The 18452-nt window shown below is 35.2% G+C and overlaps 1 protein-coding gene and 1 long non-coding RNA gene across 2 annotated transcripts; both read left to right on the top strand.

Annotated features, from left to right (window-relative positions):
- The first annotated feature begins 2252 nt into the window (after positions 1–2252).
- LOC149495541 (uncharacterized) lies at positions 2253–4586 on the top strand. The gene is made up of 3 exons (XR_016321452.1): positions 2253–2882; positions 3013–3082; positions 4388–4586. It is a non-coding gene; the product is annotated as an uncharacterized LOC149495541 (long non-coding RNA).
- Positions 4587–14612: 10026 nt separating this feature from the next.
- Positions 14613–18194, top strand: PSKR1 (phytosulfokin receptor 1). The gene has a single exon (XM_012226578.4). It carries the CDS (start codon positions 14828–14830, stop codon positions 17882–17884), a length of 3057 nt encoding a protein of 1018 aa, XP_012081968.1. The 5' UTR covers positions 14613–14827; the 3' UTR covers positions 17885–18194.
- Positions 18195–18452: the final 258 nt, after the last annotated feature.

Raw genomic sequence — 18452 nt, 5'->3', positions numbered from 1 at the left:
AAAGGTAATATTTTCCACTTTTTTAAATATTGTATAAATTAATGAAAACAATGGTTTATTTCATTGTAAAGAGAATTGTTCCTCATTGTTATTATTAAAGTTTAAATTTAGTAAAATAATTATTTTTGAATTTATTAAGAAGGAATGTTAGGTTCGATTTTAGAACACAATTTTTAAATGCACAAATTGAATTTATAAAGATATCATTCAACTCATATATGGAAAATGGAATTTAATGTTAATAGACGAATAAATTGTTTCAAAAAATAAACTTAATTATTAATTTCTTTTAAAAGGGTTATTATTTAAAAATAGACAAATATAAATAGGATTAGATCAATGGTTCAAAGAAGAATAAATAAACGTAGGAGCCACTTAAATGTGTAAGCTTGACACAAATAACATGCCAAGTAGAGAGGAAGCTCAACTAAATAACCTCCATTCCAATATCATTAATTTATATTTCATATACTTAAATGATTTAGTAATTGTACAGAGACATATAAAGTTAACATGGTTGTAGGTAGTGAACTTTTGAATTTTTTTTTTTTTAGTTCGTGTGCAATGATTATTAGTTATTGAATTGATGTTATTTATACGTGGATATTTGAGAAGAATTTGAAGAGACAATTGATGCTATCAAAATTTTGACTCCAGAAAATGCTATCTGCACATAATTCCTTTATTAAGTGTTCACATTTTTTCAACAAAAATTATACTTTCATTTCTACCAAAATTTTGCAATAAAAATAGGAGGGCCAAATTTAAATTTTTGATTAGAAGGTAAAACTTGACGTTAGTTAAAAGAAATGAGTGAATTTTTGCCGTAATTCATTCTTTAATTATAGGTATAATCATTAATTTTATTTATGAGAATAAATTGGCATGACATATTTGACTTTCGAAGCAAATATTAAATTAATGCAATGTTGGGGGCAAAATAGAAAAGATTTGGCCAAAGATTATGGTTTAACTAACTCCTTAATCTATGTGCAAAGTTAGTCTGTATAAATGAATCGGAGGGAATAACAATTTATTTGTCTATTATTTCAATAATCATGGAGAAATTTAAGAAGAATTTTTTTATTTATTTTCAATTATATATGTGAATAAATATAGTAAAAAAAGGAGATTAATTATTGATATATACAAGTTGAAATTTTCATCTTAACTTGGAGTTTTTCATTAACTAAGAAGTAGGAAATATATTGGATATTAAAAAAACGTGGTCAAAGGATAATCATTACAAGCTTTCCCCATGTTTTGATTAACATTACTATACTCAACATTTATGATTTAAGAAAATATCGTAAATACATTGAAAGTGAAGCACTGAAAAACAGAAATGTCTGAGAGAAAACTCTCTGACAAGGAGAATCCTAATGAAGACCCTAAAACAAAGAAAAGTTTTACAGCAAAGAAAAAATGGAAGAAAGAAATTTGTAATATTAAAAGCTTTTTGGAGATGATAATAGACTGCTGATTACATGAATTATTTATAGCAGAAGGCTTTAACTAATCTTCCACAAAACTCTCCACTATGAACTATACTCACCAAAATAATAGAAACAAACTGATAGTGCTAAGAACAAGTCTTCACAAAAATTAGTAAACTTATTGACTCAGTAAAAAAAAGAAAAATTAAAAATTAATTAAATCTTGCAGTAAGTTGCACTAATTTTTAATACTCCCCCTTAGTGCAAGCTTACTATCAACAACTCCAAGAGCATCTCGGAAAAGCTGAAACTTAGGCTTCACCAAAGCCTTCGTAAAAATATCGGCAACTTGCTCACTTGTACGAACACCTATCAATTCAATCTCTTCATTCAAGACTTTCTCCCGAATAAAGTGATGTCGCACTTCAATATGCTTTGTCCGAGCATGAAATATTGGATTTGAAGCTAATTTTACTGCACTTTCGTTATCACACATGATTTTTACAGCATAATTAACTTGATGTAACATGTCCTTAATCAACCTCTTTAACCAAATGCACTCTTGAGCAGCCATGGTTGCTGCTACATACTCTGATTCTGTACTAGAAAGAGCCACAACGTCTTGCTTCTTGCTACTCCAAGAAATTACTGCTAAACCTGTATTAAAGCAATAGCCAGAGGTTGAGTGACGATCACTTGCATTACCCGCCGAATCTGCGTCTGTAAATCCAGCCAACAAAAATTTTTCACATCTCTTATACCAAAGTCCATGGCTAAGAGACCCTTTCTGTAACGCCCTATTTTTCCTGTGTTGCAATAGTAGTTTATCTGTCTGTGAATAGTACTATCGGTCCGGGAGTCGGTATTATTTTGGTCCAGAAAAATTATTATATATAGGTAATAGGTTCTATCACATTTTTGGAGCATGCATGCATGGTTTTTATGGGTAGAAAGTAAGTAATGAATATTTTTGGAGAATTTTAGAGAATTAGTGCGTAGTGACTTAAGGTGTGATATTAATGAAGGAAATTAGAGGCAATAGTTGTGTGGATGAAATTTGAAATGGTGTTAGATTAATTAAGGAACTTCGAAGAATTATTTTTATGGAGTAAATTTGAGAATTTTGTTGTGTTACATAATATTTTGAAGGAATTTAATTTGGAGAATATTTGTAGCCATTAGATTAGATTTACATTCAATCCTAGCCATCCAATTTTTATGGAGTAAATCATTATCACCTCCATTATTTGGGCAACACTATCCTTCTTCTTCTTTTCCTACGTCTTCTTCTTCTTCTTCTTCTTCTTCTTCTTCTTCAATTTTTCCTTAGTAAACACATCAAAATCACCCATACAACTTGAGTTAATTAAGACATATTAGAGATTGAAGCTAGAGAAGTAATATTTGGTGACTAATTTCAAGGAATTTGGTGATTTTCCCTACTTGGTAAGTGATTTTAGGATAAGGTATTTATGTTGGGGTTTAGAGATTTCTTTAGCATATACATGCTAAATCATGCTCCACTTCTTCTTTTGTTTGTGTTTTCTTTGTTTGATTTTGAGTGTCTTACATGTAGAGGGTGGAGAGCCTTCCACCAAGGATAAGGGCAAGACCAAAGCTTGAGCTTGTTAAAGCTTGGTTTGAAGGTTAGTGCAATTATACTTTCACTTGTTTAAGTTGTTTTTACATGATTAGGCTTTTGAATGAATTTTGGGAATTTTGTATGTATTGGTTAACTTGCTGAATTCATGTTAGATATGTTCTGCCGTGAGATTAGAACTCATTTTCGACCCCTTTATACTCCCCATCTGTTTCTGACTTCTTCATGAAAGTTTCAGCTCTATTTCTTAGCTTTCCAAAACATATTTTTATGTCTAATTCCAGTACTTGTAGCTCAATTTATGATTTAAATACCAAAACTGGTTCTGTTATGGTGTCTTACCAGTATATCCGAAATCATTGTCCTTTTTGACCACTATAATGACATGATTAGGTTCTGAGTTATTCATAAAAGTTGTTTCCCTGTGTCTTGAGAATTCTCTCATTCTGGATTGGTTTCATTTGAGTGTTTGGTGAAGTAGGAATTCAAGAAACATTGGACTTGGCTCTGCTGAATCAGGTCTGATCTGTTGGTCTGTGTTCTGAGATTTTGTTTGCTATCTTACTCTTTGATCTGGGCTGTGGTCCCTTCTGAACATTTGTATCATTTTGGCTTAGCTTTCTAATGAATCTAATTTCATTCAATTTGGAGACCCATAACTCAAATTATGTGTTAAAAACCCAGCAAAGGTCAAGTTTATAACAATGCTGAAAAGTTCTTGATTTATGTACTTTTATATTATATTAAGTATATATACATTTATAGTGTTTTGAGTAAAATATTTGAACTGATGAGTACTACATGAAGAGGTTTTGATTAAGAATTATTGCTTTTGTGAAAGAATGCTTTTGATTTAGGCTCTACTATACATGATTGAGACGTAGTATGATGAGATGGATTTTCTTATTGTGAAGCTATGATCATATGCTAGGGTTATCAGCCCTTATAAATAGGCGGACGCGCTTATTTGTGTGATGGGGTGGTGCTTTCATAGGCCACGATTGTGTGATGGGGGTGGTGCTTTCATAGGCCACGGTGGTGCTTTCATAGGCCACGAGTGTGTGATGGGGGTGGCGCTAACATAGGCCACGATCAAATCTGCTTATGTTCATTCTGTATGAGTATGAGCCTTAACGAAAAATGAAATTTTATTGTTGCTATAAAAGAATGAAGACATATTTGTATTTATAATCTTCTCATTGCTTTCAAAGTATTTGAATTAAATGAATGCGATTTCGGTATTTATATAGTTGAGTAATTTAAGTTTTGCCTTGGCTATTGTTAATTAAATTGTTGGTTATTTAGCACCACTGATTCTTCCACTCAGCGCGTTGATTTTTATCACGCGCAGGTTAGGAGCGGAGGGTGTTCTTCAAGACCAGAGGACGAGCATCAGAGTAGATATCACATCTTGGGTAGGATATTTTGTAAATGGTGATTTTTGGCATGTATATAAATATTGTGTTGTGAACGTTGGATATAATAAGTTTGTCATGTATTAAGAGTTATGATTATTTAAAGAAATAACACCTTATTATATTTTTGGTGTATGATGATTAGAGTATGCGTATATTGATGGATATTTAGAAGTGCTTGTAGTATGTTGTTGAATTGGAGGTTTGGGGGTTCAAAAAAAAAAAGAAAAAAAAATTGGAAGTGTGTATATTTTCTTTGTGTGGCAAGTAAATTTTTAGGGGAAACTCTTGCGAAGTAGGCGCCTTTTGGGGTGGGTTGAAAAGCCTGGCCCAAGGGACAAAACCGTGCGGGCCTGTGTGGCCCAAAGCGGACAATACCTACCAAGGTGGGGCCCATCCGCTGCGCTGGCAACTCTGCTGGACACGTTCTTAGGGGTCACTCTGGGGATACTCCCTAAGGAACAAAGCCGTGAGAGGTCACTCTGGGGATACCTCAAAGCGGACAATACCTACCAAGGTGGGCTGACCATGACACTTTCACATAACGCAATATTCTTTTTGCAGCATCTAAATGGGAAGTTCTTGGATTCTGCATAAATTGAGAAACAATAGAAACCGAGAAAGAAATCTCAGGTCTTGTGATGGTTAGATAAATCAAACAACCAACAAGCTGTCGAAATTTCTTGGCATCTTTCAACAATTTTCCTTCATCTTTTCTTAACTTCAGATTGGGTTCCATTGGAGTAGCCATTTCTTTCGACTCCCCCATGCCAAAACGCTCCAAGAGACTTTTTGCGTATCCTTTTTGAGAAACAAAATAACCCAGATCTGATTTCTCCACTTCTAAACCAAGAAAACATCCAATTTCCCCCAAATTTTTCATCTCAAAACGAATGGACAAGTCTTTTCTTAAGTTAGAAATTTCGGACTCATTTTCTCCACTTATGATCATATCATCAACGTACAATAGAACTAGAAGATGTATATTTAATTCTGATTTTATGAATAAACCAGAATCTGACTCAGAAACTCTAAAACCACAAAAGATGAGATATTGAGAGATTTTACCATACCATGCTCTTGGCGCTTGCTTTAAGCCATAGAGTGCTTTCTTCAAACGACACACATGGTTTGGAAATTGTTCAGAGACAAAACCAGGAGGCTGCTCCATAAACACTTCTTGATCCAGATTACCGTAAAGAAATGCATTCTTTACGTCAAGTTGCCATAATTTCCATCCTTTAAATGCAGCAAGTGAGATAAGTGTTCTCACAGTCACCATCTTTGCTACCGGGCTGAACGTTTCTTCATAATCTAACCCATAATTTTGAGAAAATCCACGAGCAACAAGACGAGCTTTAAATTTGTCAATGGTACCATCCAATTTTTTCTTTAACCGAAATACCCATTTGCAAGTGACTGGAACACACTTTTCTGGTTTAGGCACCAGCTCCCAAGTCTCATTTTTGTGTAGAGCTTCAATCTCTTCTTGCATTGCTCTTTGCCAATTGGGACAGCTTTTTCCCTCATAAAAACTCGTTGGTTCTTCTGAAGTTAAACCCCCTGTAAAAAAACATGAAGTGACAGAGCAATTATTAAGTTCCACCTCATAATCTTGAAGATAATTTGGATGGCGTTTCTCCCTCGTCGATCTTCTAACCACTTGCTGCTCAGAAACATTTTCTTCAATACCATTCTGAATTGGTGATTCAGATTCCATTTCTCCATTTAAAGGTGCCTGATTATTTTCTTCAGGAAAAAGATGATCTAAATTAACATGACCATCATCCAGAACAACTTTTTGAACAGAGAATAACGATGAGATTTCATCAAATACCACATCTCTTGAAGTAGTAAATTTCTTCGTTTCTGGATCCATACACCTCCAACCTTTCCTGTGAGAATCATAGCCAACAAACACACATTTTCTTGCTTTCGGGTCAAGTTTGGTTCTGTGAGCTTTGGGAACATGAACATAACAAATGGAACCAAATACCCGAAAGTAATTCACATTTGGCTTCTCACCATATACAATCTCAAAGGAAGATTTTTGTGTACCTGGCCAAGACGGCAGTCGGTTTGCTACATGACATGCACACTAAAAAGCTTCTGCCCAAAGCTCGCGGGGAAGGTTTTTGTCATGCAACCATGAAAGACAGATTGAAGTGAGAAAGGCAAGCTTTCTTTCGGCAACTCCATTCTGTTGAGGAGTGTCTGGACAAGTCATTTGCCGAAGAATACCATTGTCGTGACAATATTGAGAGAAATCACCTGACAAGAACTCTCCGCCATTGTCACTCCGAAGACATTTTATTTGCTTCCCAAATTCTTTTTCAACGGCTTCTATGAACTCTATAAACTTAGATAGAGCTTCACTTTTGTCTTTCAAAAATTTCACCCACGTGAATCTCGAGTGATCATCCACCAACACCATAACATAACGATGTCCACTATAACTCGATGTTCTCATTGGTCCCATCAAATCTGTATGAACCAGCTCAAACAACGAAGATTTATGATTTGACGTCCTCTTGAAAGGAAGACGATGAGATTTGCCAAATTGACAACCTTGACAAATTACATCTTCACGAACATTCTTTAGAATCGGAAAACCATCTACTAGCTTGTGTGAAGAGATCTGTTGTAGTAGCTGATAGCCTACATGACCCAACCGAGCATCCCAGATTGCAGCATTATCGGTTTGGCTTGTTTTCTTCACATAAGCTTCTCCTGCCGACAAAACAAACAAACGCCCTTTCTTTTCTCCAGAAAAAATAACATCAGCTGATATTTCTTTTAAATTATCAAGAACTTTTACATCTTTTGGGCCAAATAAGACATATTTTCCGGATTCTGTAATTTGAGGAACAGAAACCAAATTTCTAGTCAAGCCTGGAACATGATAAACATCATCCAACTTCACACCTTCTGTACCTGCAACATCAATTATAACAGCCCCTTCATTTGCTACTAGATGAGTAGAGTCATCAGCTGTTACAATTACCCGATCTCCATGGTGTTCATGCATTTCTGAGAATAAGGAGTCATCCCCTGTAACATGGTTTGAACAACCAGAATCCACGATCCACTTCTCCTTCTTTTGAGCTGGCTGTTGTTCAACTGCTTTAACAGAAAAGCAATGTTCCCATTTGAGTTAGTCATCTTCTCCACTAGCAAATGCAGCATTGGCCTTGACAAGTTTCACCCTGCAATACTTCCTGATATGCCCAGGTTTACCGCATCTGTAGCATGTGACAGATTTCTTCTCTTGTGGTTTGGCAACTTTTTCTTCAGTTGAATCTCCTTTTGCTGCAGAATCATCTTTGGTATTTTTGTTCCCATATGAATTCCTCTTATTCGGCTTTCCTTTTGAGAAAAGAACAGCATTTGAATCAAAACTTTTTGCCATTTGTTTTGCAAGAGCTTCTTGATTAGAGAGTAAATTCTCTAATTCTTCAACAGAAGGTTGTTTCGACCATCCTTGAATAGAAGTAATAAAGGGACCATACTCCTTCTTCAAGCCACAAATAAGGAAGCGACGTAGTCGGGATTCACTAATTTTCTCTTCCTCATCTATTTCTGAAATTTCAGAACAGATATTTTTAATTCGCAAAAAATATTCTGAAATTGACATACCTCCCTGTTTTAAGTCTGCCAATTCATTTTCCAAGAGTTGCAGCCTTGCTGTATTCTTTTTGGTAAACACCTTTTCAAGTGTTTTCCAAACTTCACTTGGAGAATCCATATCACGAACATGATCAATGTGCTCTTTGCTTATTGACGTTCTTAAAGCATAGAGAGCCTTTCCACATTTGATCTTCCACTTTCGTCGTAAATCGGCATTCTCAGGAGTCTCTGTAGGCGTGGTATCACTACCAGCCACCAATTCCCATAGATCCTGACCTTGAAGGTATGCCTCCATACACATTCTCCAGTACTTATAATTGCTACCTACAAGTTTCTCCATCCCATTCTGCATAATTCCGTTGTTTGCCATCTCCATTAATGCAAACAAAAAAAAAACTTTTCTTTTAACACTCAAACTAAGCTAAATGACAGGCTCTGATACCATAAAACAAAGAAAAGTTTTACAGCAAAGAAAAAATGGAAGAAAGAAATTTGTAATATTAAAAGCTTTTTGGAGATGATAATAGACTGCTGATTACATGAATTATTTATAGCAAAAGGCTTTAACTAATCTTCCACAAAACTCTCCACTATGAACTATACTCACCAAAATAATAGAAACAAACTGATAGTGCTAAGAACAAGTCTTCACAAAAATTAGTAAACTTATTGACTCAGTAAAAAAAGAAAAATTAAAAATTAATTAAATCTTGCAGTAAGTTGCACTAATTTTTAATAGACCCTTCCGAGACAGATCAAGCAACAAAAAAGGGTAAAACATAGAGACAAAGTAGTAGGTAACTCCAGCCATGATTCGTACCCCAATAATCAGGGGTTTTAAGAATCTTTTCCGCACAAGGTGGCTCAAGGTATAGAGGTGGAGATGGAGGATGACCCTCTTGATGACCCCAACTTCACTCTATCCCCTAAATGATATCCTCATTGACAAATCCGGTTTGGTTCCTGAGGTGACAATATCAGAAGAGCTGCAGACCAGCCTAGTTAAAAAATGGTCCAAAGCAATTTTAATGCACTTATGGGGAAGGAGAATCGGTTATAAAGCTTTATGCTCTAAGATTAAGACCTTTTTTTCTTTTCAACAAATTCTTGCTTATCTCATTCTTATTGTTTTTACTTTAATTCTTTTATTTTCAAATACACTCTCTTTATTGTAGTTTAATAATAATATGTTAACACAATTTTGGTACTTGTTATACAATCTTTGTGGAAGATGCTATACTCATTCTTTATTAATTGTTTGCGATTTCGTACACTTGCAAAAAAGCCTGTCAGTGGATGATGCCTTCTTCTTCTTTCGAGTGCTGACATCGGAAGCATTCATTATAAAACATTGCTTGTCCATCTATCAACAAGCATCCGGCCAGCAACTTAATTTTAGTAAGTCAGAAACCCACTTTAGTGCCAATACTATAGTTGATATGCAGGATATTATTTGCAATCTGCTTAGTGTGAGCAAGGCAAGGCAGTTTTCTAATTATTTAGGACTACCATTTGTAATTGGAAAAAGCAAGAAGTTGGTTTTCAACTATGTTGTGGATAAGGTGTTGAAATGACTCCAAGGATGGAAGCGAAAGATGTTGTCACCGGTTGGGAAAGGGGGGGGGTTGGGGTGGGGGGGAAGAGGGGAGGAGATTTTACTGAAAACGATCGCCTAAGTGATCCCTAACTATTTAATGACCAACTGCAATTTGCGATACTATTGAGAAGAAGATGAATGGTTTCTGGTAGCACAATGGAGATAATGAGAAGGCTGGATCCAGTGGGCTTCATGGAACAGTTTATGCAGAATTAAAGATGATGAAGGGGTTCGTTTTAAGAGTTTATTGCTTTATTGGCCAAGCAAGGATGGCATTTGTTGTGTGACACTAATGCTCTAGTTACTCAAGTATACAAAGCCAGGTATTTTGCTGATAGTTCCTTTCTTGATGTCGAGCTTAGAAATAATCCAGGTTATATTTGGCGATGTGTATTAGCAAGCAAGTCTTTATTAAGGAACGGGTACTTGAGACGAATAGGAGATGGAAAGGGTACTGAGGTTTTTACCTCTCCATGGTTGCCTAACATTTGTATTCCTTATTTTGTTTCACCAAATACTATAGGCTTGGATGAAGTTTACGGAGTAGATTTAATGCCTCCAGTTCAAGGTGGGTGGGATATGGAAACCTTGCATTCGCTTTTTACCGTACAAGAAATTCGACTAATTGAACAAATCCCTCTTAGATTCTATGGAGTCGATGATGGCTGGTACTAGGTGTGACTCGAAGGGCATTCACATGGTCAAATCTGGTTACCGGTGTCTCTACAGTCTGTGGAACTATCAGACCCTGCTTACCTCAAAGTTTTGGCATAAGGATTGGTGGATTTATGTACCGGCCAAGGTTTTGAATTTTATTTGGCATCTGGCAGCAGGTTTCGTACTTGTAAAGGTGAATTTGATCAAGAAACGAGTTAATGTGGATTCTATGTGCACGGTGTGTGACATTGCCGTGGAGTCAACTGTGCATCTCTTCTTGCATTGTCAATTTTCGATAGCATGTTGGCAGCTGGCAGGTTTTGAATGGAGGATACAACATGGTAGTATCAATCGTTGGTACTGGAGGTGTTTGATAGTTGTGATAGAGAGAAAATTCGCCAAGTGTTTATGGTAGCATGGGAGCTATGACAGCTGAGGAATCAGGTTGTGTGGCGGGGCTATCGAAGGACAGCAGGTAGCGTTCTTCATTGTGCCTCTGTGTTTTTGCAAGAATGGATGCATGCTCAGCAATACAAGAGGTTTGTAGTACCTAGTGCTGCGAGTTCTATGATAAGTAGATGGCAACCACCACCTTATAATATTGTTAAAGTAAATGTGGATGTTGCATGGCATGAACCATGAGGGGTGTCATTTAAAGTGGGTATAGGCTGGATTGCTAGAGATATGCACAGCTACTGTGTAGGAGGTAAAACGAGATCATTATCTCATGTTACTAAACTAGCTATGGCAGAGCTTATAGGCAATAGAGAAGTGTTAAGCTAGCTATAGGGTAGGTTTGGTGGACTGAAGGTGGTGATTGAAAGTGACTGTTTACATGTTGTTCAAGCTTTAACTAGTTTTTCATTAGGTTGTTCTTCTCTTGGTATGTTGATTAATGATTGTAGAATTCTCACGAGAGAACTTTCTGCGACATCTGTTTATTTTATTAAAAGGTCATAGAATTAGTACACTCGTAATTTCAGTGAAAGCAATTATTATATCTGATTTGATGAAACGAGGGACTATTCCACCATTTATTATTTGTGATGTTTTACGCTCCAATATTATCAATATATAAACATTGTTGAGTGCATAATAAGAAATATAAATTATTGATAAATAACAAAAAGAATACAAATTAAATAACGAGTATTTACAGCAAAAAGTGATATGTGCAACGCAAATTATTAAATTATTAGTCGTAAATAAATATTTGAAAGTGCATATTAATTACAAAAGACACATTATAGAAATTGTTACACGATAATTTTTATAGGCATAATTTTTCATAATCAGGGAAGAAAGGGGGCGGAACCAAAAATTAGAACTTAAGAGGTGAAATATAGCTTTTTGAATATTAGCACACAAAATAGATAATTGCTCAAATTTCAATAATAATATTTTTATTAACGAAAAATTTTCCAGGGAGAATTGTCATACTAAATAAATAAAAATAATATATTATTGCTAATAAATAAATGTCTTCTTATTTATAAACAAAACTATTTAATAATAATTTTAATATTTATATTTTGTAACTATTAATAAATTTTAAATTAATGAAATCTACAAAGCATGTATACGAAGTAAAAAATTATTACAATAATGCCTACGGCATCTTGGCCTACCGCCTGCCCGAATCTTTTTACTTGCTATAGTCGGTCCAACCTACATTTGTCCGGTAAAGTTAATGTATTCTTTTTTTTTTTTTTTTTTTTAACAAGAAAAGTTAATATCTTTAGGCTTTAATGGAGAGAGCCTTCTTTCTACGTCTTGAATTTCCCACTTCCCTCCTCAATTTGTCATTTCGAAAACTTATCTTAATTTCGATTATTTGTGTAATTAAACCATAAGTCATAAAGTTTTTTTTGTCGTATTAGGGGATGAGGATTATCTCCTGATTCTATTCTATTAGAGCATCTACAGTATTAATGTGAACTGTGACCGATATATCATATGCAATAAGTGTGAATGGTAACGAGGCTGAATATCTATTTATAATTATTGAATTTTAAAAATTCCTCTTTAATGCATTAATTTTAAATCTTCTTTCATTCTCGTTTTTTTTTTCTTTTCTTTTCTTTCCCGGCCCACAAGTCAATGTGCAAAAAGCAATAAATATACATATTGTCTAAGAGACTCTCTATAATAAAAGTTGTGGTAAATGACGTATATTTATTATTTTGACATCTCAACTTGACATTGAAAATAGACATTACTATTAAAAAACATTTTTTAAAACATCTATTCATTTTTCTGATCTAGCAATTAAATAAATTAATTCACATTAGCATTAGAGATGCTCTAATATGAAGTAAAATAGAATGTGCCAATATTAACGTGTCTAAATGTGTATTTATAAACGTAAAATTTTGAAATCTCTTTCCAATATACTATCTTCTAATCCTCTTGCATCATCTTTTTTCTTTTCTTTTGTTGGTCCACAATTTAGTATGCAACATCGGTAAAGTGCTTCTGGGTCCATAATTTTTTAATAAACAACCGATCATTATAGATGAATAGATGTCATATTTGTTATTTAATTGTCATATTTTTTATAGATAGTAAGGAAATGTGTTATAAAAATTTAACTCATGTAATATTTAATTTTAGCATTTCATAAAAAATTACTCAAAATCGGCTAACAGCTAAATACTATTCAAACAACTAACAATTACTAAAATAATTAATTTTTTGAACAGACCTTAAATCGTAGGTATTGTTACCATTAGGATATCACTTTTTGAATTTTTGAAAATTCAAAAGATCATTAAGATCATTTACCACCTCAATTAATATTGGTGGTAAATAAGGGTGGCTATATTACGGTTTCGGGAATCGAATCGTCGGTTCGAACCGATCCCGAACCATAATCGGAACCGGTGGGAACTAAAATCGATTCGAACTAGAGATTTTCGGTTCAGTTCCGGTTCCAATTTTGATGAAACCGCAACCGACGGTTCCAACAAACCGGTTGGAATCGGATGGAACTGCCGGTTCTCCCAACAGGTTAGAACTGGCGGTTCTAGCCGTTAGAAACTGTCAGTTTTTTGTCTTTTTTTTTTAAACTTTGTTGTGAAATCTTTTAATTACCCCTTCCAACAATCATAAACGGCTACATAACGGCTAGTTTCAAGGGTATTTTTGGAAAAATAATTTTTTGGATTTATTATAAACACCTCATTTCATTTACAAATTCATCACAAAAAAATCTCTACTCTCTCTCTCTACTCTCTCTACAATATACTACACTCTACTCTATATTATTCTTCTCTGCTCTACAATCTCTCTTATTAAGTTATTATTCTCTCTAATTTTTTTTATTCAATTTTCCAAATTATATCTTATTATCATATAATGGCAAGTGGAGAATAAATTCAGTTGAATAATTTTTTTAAAAAAAATAATTAAGTTTAAGTCTTTAAAAAAATAAATTTAATTGAAGTATTTTTTAATTTTTTAGGTGTATTTTTTTTACAAATAACTTTCACAAATTTATTAAAATTTGAAAACCGGTCTTCAAAATTTAAAATTTAAAATTATGCGATTTGCCGGAAAACCAGTTTGAAAACCGATCGGAACCGTCGGTTTTGACACCGTACCAGAACCGGAACCGAAACCGGAAATTTTCAGTTCGGTTCCGGTTCCAGTTTTTGTGGAACCGGAACCGCCGATTACGGAACCGTGGCCATCCCTAGTGGTAAACTTAAAATATAACTATAAATTTTTTATTATATTTTTAATTAATTAAGATAAATTAATTTTTAAAATTTAAAACTTAACTTATAATTGGAAGGGTGACCGCGGGCCAGTTTCTGAACGGGTCGGATCGAAATAACTAGACCGAAATAGGTCTAGAGTGGTCAGTTTCTAGAAGATTTTAAATTGGTTTCGATTCTAAGATTGGAATCAAAATCGATGGGAATTGATTGAACCCCTAAGAAAATTATTTTGAACTGCTCGTTTTCAATTAAAAGATAATAAAAGAATAAAGATAAGGAATCAAATTCGAAGCAGTTGGAACTGAAATTATGACGAGAACCGGCCAAGTTCGGCAAGTCCCGGTTCCTTATCTCAATGAACCGAAACCATCAATCCAGTGAACCGGTTAGGCTAGTATGAAAAGTAACAATTTGGAGGATTTTTTTTTTTTTTTTTTTTTTACAATTAATCAATCAAAATATAATAAAATATATAATTTAGAGAGTGAGGTCCAATTGCGTGTTTTGATTGTTGAAGTCAAACGCCCACCATTTCCAATAAAAAAAAAAAATAAAGTCCACCATTTACCTATTTGACAGCTCTCTCCGCTCTTCTTTCTTGCTTTCACTTCCTCTTCTTCACGGACCGTTACCAAATAGTTTTTATTTTGCTTCCTCTCTTTACCTTTCTTTCTTCTTTCTCTTCAACTTTCTTCATCAACAAAAATGGCTGCAACAATCTTCATTTCATTCTGATTTCGTGAAGCTGTCTTGTGTTCTCAATTTACTATTAGATGGCTATGGATACCCAAGATTTATTATGGGTCATAGTTATTCTTGTTGGTTTATGCCTTCAAGCTCAAATCCTTCATTGTCAAACTCAAAACTTAACCTGCGACGGAAATGATTTGAAAGCTTTACAGGATTTCATCAATGGCTTGGAATCACCAATCCAAGCCTGGGAAACAAATTCCTCATCTTCAAATTGCTGTAACTGGTCAGGCGTAACTTGCAACCCTTCTTCTTCTAGAGTATTTAAGCTTGAACTTCCAAATCAAAGATTGACAGGGAAAATTGTAGAGTCATTGGGAAATTTGGATCAGCTCACTACCCTAAATTTATCCCGTAATTTTCTGAAAGACTCGCTTCCTTTCTCTTTGTTTCAGTTGCCAAAACTTGAAACCTTAGACTTGAGCTTTAATGACTTTACTGGTTCAATCCCACGTACCATAAATTTACCCTCTCTGTCTCTTCTTGACATTTCGGCAAATAATTTAAGTGGGTCAGTTCCTACTCACTTGTGTGAAAATTCAACCCAAGTTAGGGTAGTTCGTCTGGCAGTTAACTTCTTCTCCGGTGTCGTTTTACCAGGTTTAGGCAAGTGTGCTTCCTTGGAGCATCTTTGTCTTGGCATGAACGATCTTACTGGTGGAATAGCTGAAGATATATTTGGGCTGGAGAAACTCAAGTTGTTGGGTCTGCAAAACAATAAGCTTTCTGGGCAGTTAAGCAATGGAATTAGCCAATTACAGAGTCTTGAAAGATTGGATATTTCATGTAATAATTTTTCAGGTACTATACCAGATGTTTTTCATGGTCTGGCCAACTTTAAGTATTTCTTGGGTCATTCTAATGATTTTCATGGTACAATACCTCTCTCTTTGGCTAATTCTCCTTCGCTTATATTGCTAAATTTGAGGAATAATTCATTGGAAGGTGATATTAATCTTATTAATTGTTCTGCCATGATTAAATTGAATTCGCTTGATTTGGGTTCTAACAAATTTAAAGGAGTTTTGCCAGATAATCTTCCTTCTTGTAAGAATTTGACGAATATTAACCTTGCCCGGAACAATTTCAGTGGTCAAATTCCAGAAAGCTTCAAGAATTTCCAAAGCTTGTCTTATCTTTCTCTGTCAAATTCTAGTATCCATAATCTTTCATCTGCCTTGCAAATCTTGCAGCAATGCAAGAGGTTACATACTTTAGTCCTCACCTTGAATTTCCGCGGTGAACAATTGCCTGCTAATCCTAGTCTCCAATTTGATAACTTGAAGGTACTAGTTATTGCTAGTTGTAGACTCACAGGATCAATACCCTCTTGGTTGAGGAATAGCACTAATTTGCAGTTGCTAGATTTGTCATGGAACCATTTGGATGGAACTATTCCAATCTGGTTCGGTAGTTTTGCCGATCTCTTTTATTTGGACTTATCAAACAACTCGCTTATTGGGGAGATCCCAAAGAGCTTGACTCAATTGCCAAGCCTCATCAGCAGGAATATCTCATTGGTGGAGCCTTCACCAGATTTCCCTTTTTTCTTGAAAAGGAATGAAAATAAAGGGGCATTGCAGTATAATCAAGTTATGAGCTTTCCACCAACACTGGCTCTCAGTCATAACTTACTTGCAGGATCAATCTGGCCAGAGTTTGGGAATTTGAAAAAGTTACATCTTTTGGACTTGAAATATAATAAATTATCTGGGCCAATACCAAGTGAATTATCAGGGATGACTAGCTTGGAGATGCTGGATTTGTCTCATAATAATCTTTCGGGGAACATACCTTCATCCTTGGTAAATCTCAGCTTTCTATCTAAGTTCAATGTTGCTGATAATAATCTCAGTGGGAAGATTCCTATTGGAGGTCAGTTTCTGACTTTTCCTAACTCAAGCTTTGAAGGTAATGATCTTTGTGGTGACCATGGTACACCTCCTTGTGCAAACACGGAGGTAATTCTGCGTGAAGCACCCATGAAATCAAGAAGGAATAAAAATATTATTGTTGGAATGACCGTTGGTATTGTACTTGGGACAGTTTTTCTTCTTGTTCTCATGCTCATGATTGTGTTGCGGGCACACAGCCAAGGAGAGATTGATCCTGAAAAAGAGGGGGTTGACACCAATGATAAAGATTTGGAGGAAATCGGATCAAGGTTAGTGATTTTGTTCCAAAATATGGAGAACTATAAAGAGCTCTCCTTGGATGACCTTCTGAAATCTACCAACAATTTTGACCAAGCAAATATCATTGGCTGTGGGGGTTTTGGTCTAGTTTACAGAGCCACACTCCCTGATGGTAGGAAGGTCGCAATAAAAAGGCTTTCTGGTGAATGTGGTCAGGTGGAGAGGGAATTCCGTGCCGAAGTTGAAACCTTGTCAAGAGCTCAGCACCCAAACCTCGTCCATCTTCAAGGGTATTGCATTTTCAAAAATGACAGGCTTTTGATATACTCTTACATGGAAAACAGTAGCTTGGATTATTGGTTGCATGAAAAAATTGATGGACCATCCTTACTTGATTGGAATACCAGGGTACATATTGCTCAAGGGGCTGCAAGAGGGCTAGCTTATCTGCACCAATCATGTGATCCCCATATACTTCACCGAGATATAAAGTCGAGTAACATCCTTTTAGATGAAAATTTCAAAGCCCATTTAGCAGATTTTGGTCTTGCAAGGCTCATATTACCTTCTGATACCCATGTGACAACTGATCTTGTAGGGACATTAGGCTACATTCCTCCAGAGTATGGCCAAGCCTCTGTTGCTACCTATAAAGGGGATGTATATAGTTTTGGAGTTGTTCTTTTGGAGCTTCTTACTGGGAAAAGACCAATGGACATGTGCAAGCCAAAGGGATCGCGGGATTTAATCTCTTGGGTGCTTCAGATGAAGAAGGAGAACAGAGAAAGTGAGGTCTTTGATCCATTCATTTACGGCAAGGACAATGATAAGCAATTACTATGGGTTCTTGATATTGCTTGTCTATGCTTGAATGAATCCCCAAAAGTGAGGCCTTCAACAATGCAGCTGGTTTCTTGGCTTGACAGCATCGAGATCACGACATAGCTTCTGCTATTAGTTAAGACAGAGTGGAGCTGGAGACATTCACATATGGTCAAGTTATACGAACCCAAATTCATTGGTGCTTTACTTATGAAATAGTTATCCTGTTGTAAATATTACTTCCATACTTTGTTTCTTGAAGTTAGCTGCTCTCGACTGTTGGAAAAGAGGGAGCTAAGACTCTAACCAAGCTGAGCTAGCCAGTTACTTGAGATTTTGTAATTTTTTACAATGAAGATCAGTTCTTACTTTTCATTGAAGAGAAACTGTTTACACACAGCATGTATAAAATAAAATTTCTGATTTTTCTTTCTTTTTTTTTTTTTTCTGATTGTAAATGTTCATCTTTTTTCCTATCTTCTGTGAAACATTTAGCAGGCAGCTACTTTGTAACACCTTCAAGTTGGCATAAATGGACAAGTCTCATCTACAAATGCTATTTTCAGAATTTTGTTCCAAGAACTTCATTTACTTAATTGTGATGGTTTTGGATTTGTTCTTTTCTAATTCAATGTATCGTCTTATCCCAATGTCCTCGTGTTTCTGCCTTTTTAACTTTTGACTTTTGGTG

The sequence above is a fragment of the Jatropha curcas genome, chromosome 6 (genome assembly GCF_041381405.1).
Source record: "Jatropha curcas cultivar XTBG-Jc1 chromosome 6, XTBG_Jcur_1.0, whole genome shotgun sequence".
In the NCBI taxonomy this organism is placed as follows: Eukaryota; Viridiplantae; Streptophyta; class Magnoliopsida; order Malpighiales; family Euphorbiaceae; genus Jatropha; species Jatropha curcas.
The sequence above is the reverse complement of the archived record's forward strand: the minus strand, read 5'-3'. Positions and strand labels throughout refer to the sequence as shown.

Bases quoted from the DNA above. Each gene is read 5' to 3' on its own strand.
- PSKR1 (XM_012226578.4), top strand. From the start codon at position 14,828: ATGGCTATGGATACCCAAGATTTATTATGGGTCATAGTTATTCTTGTT.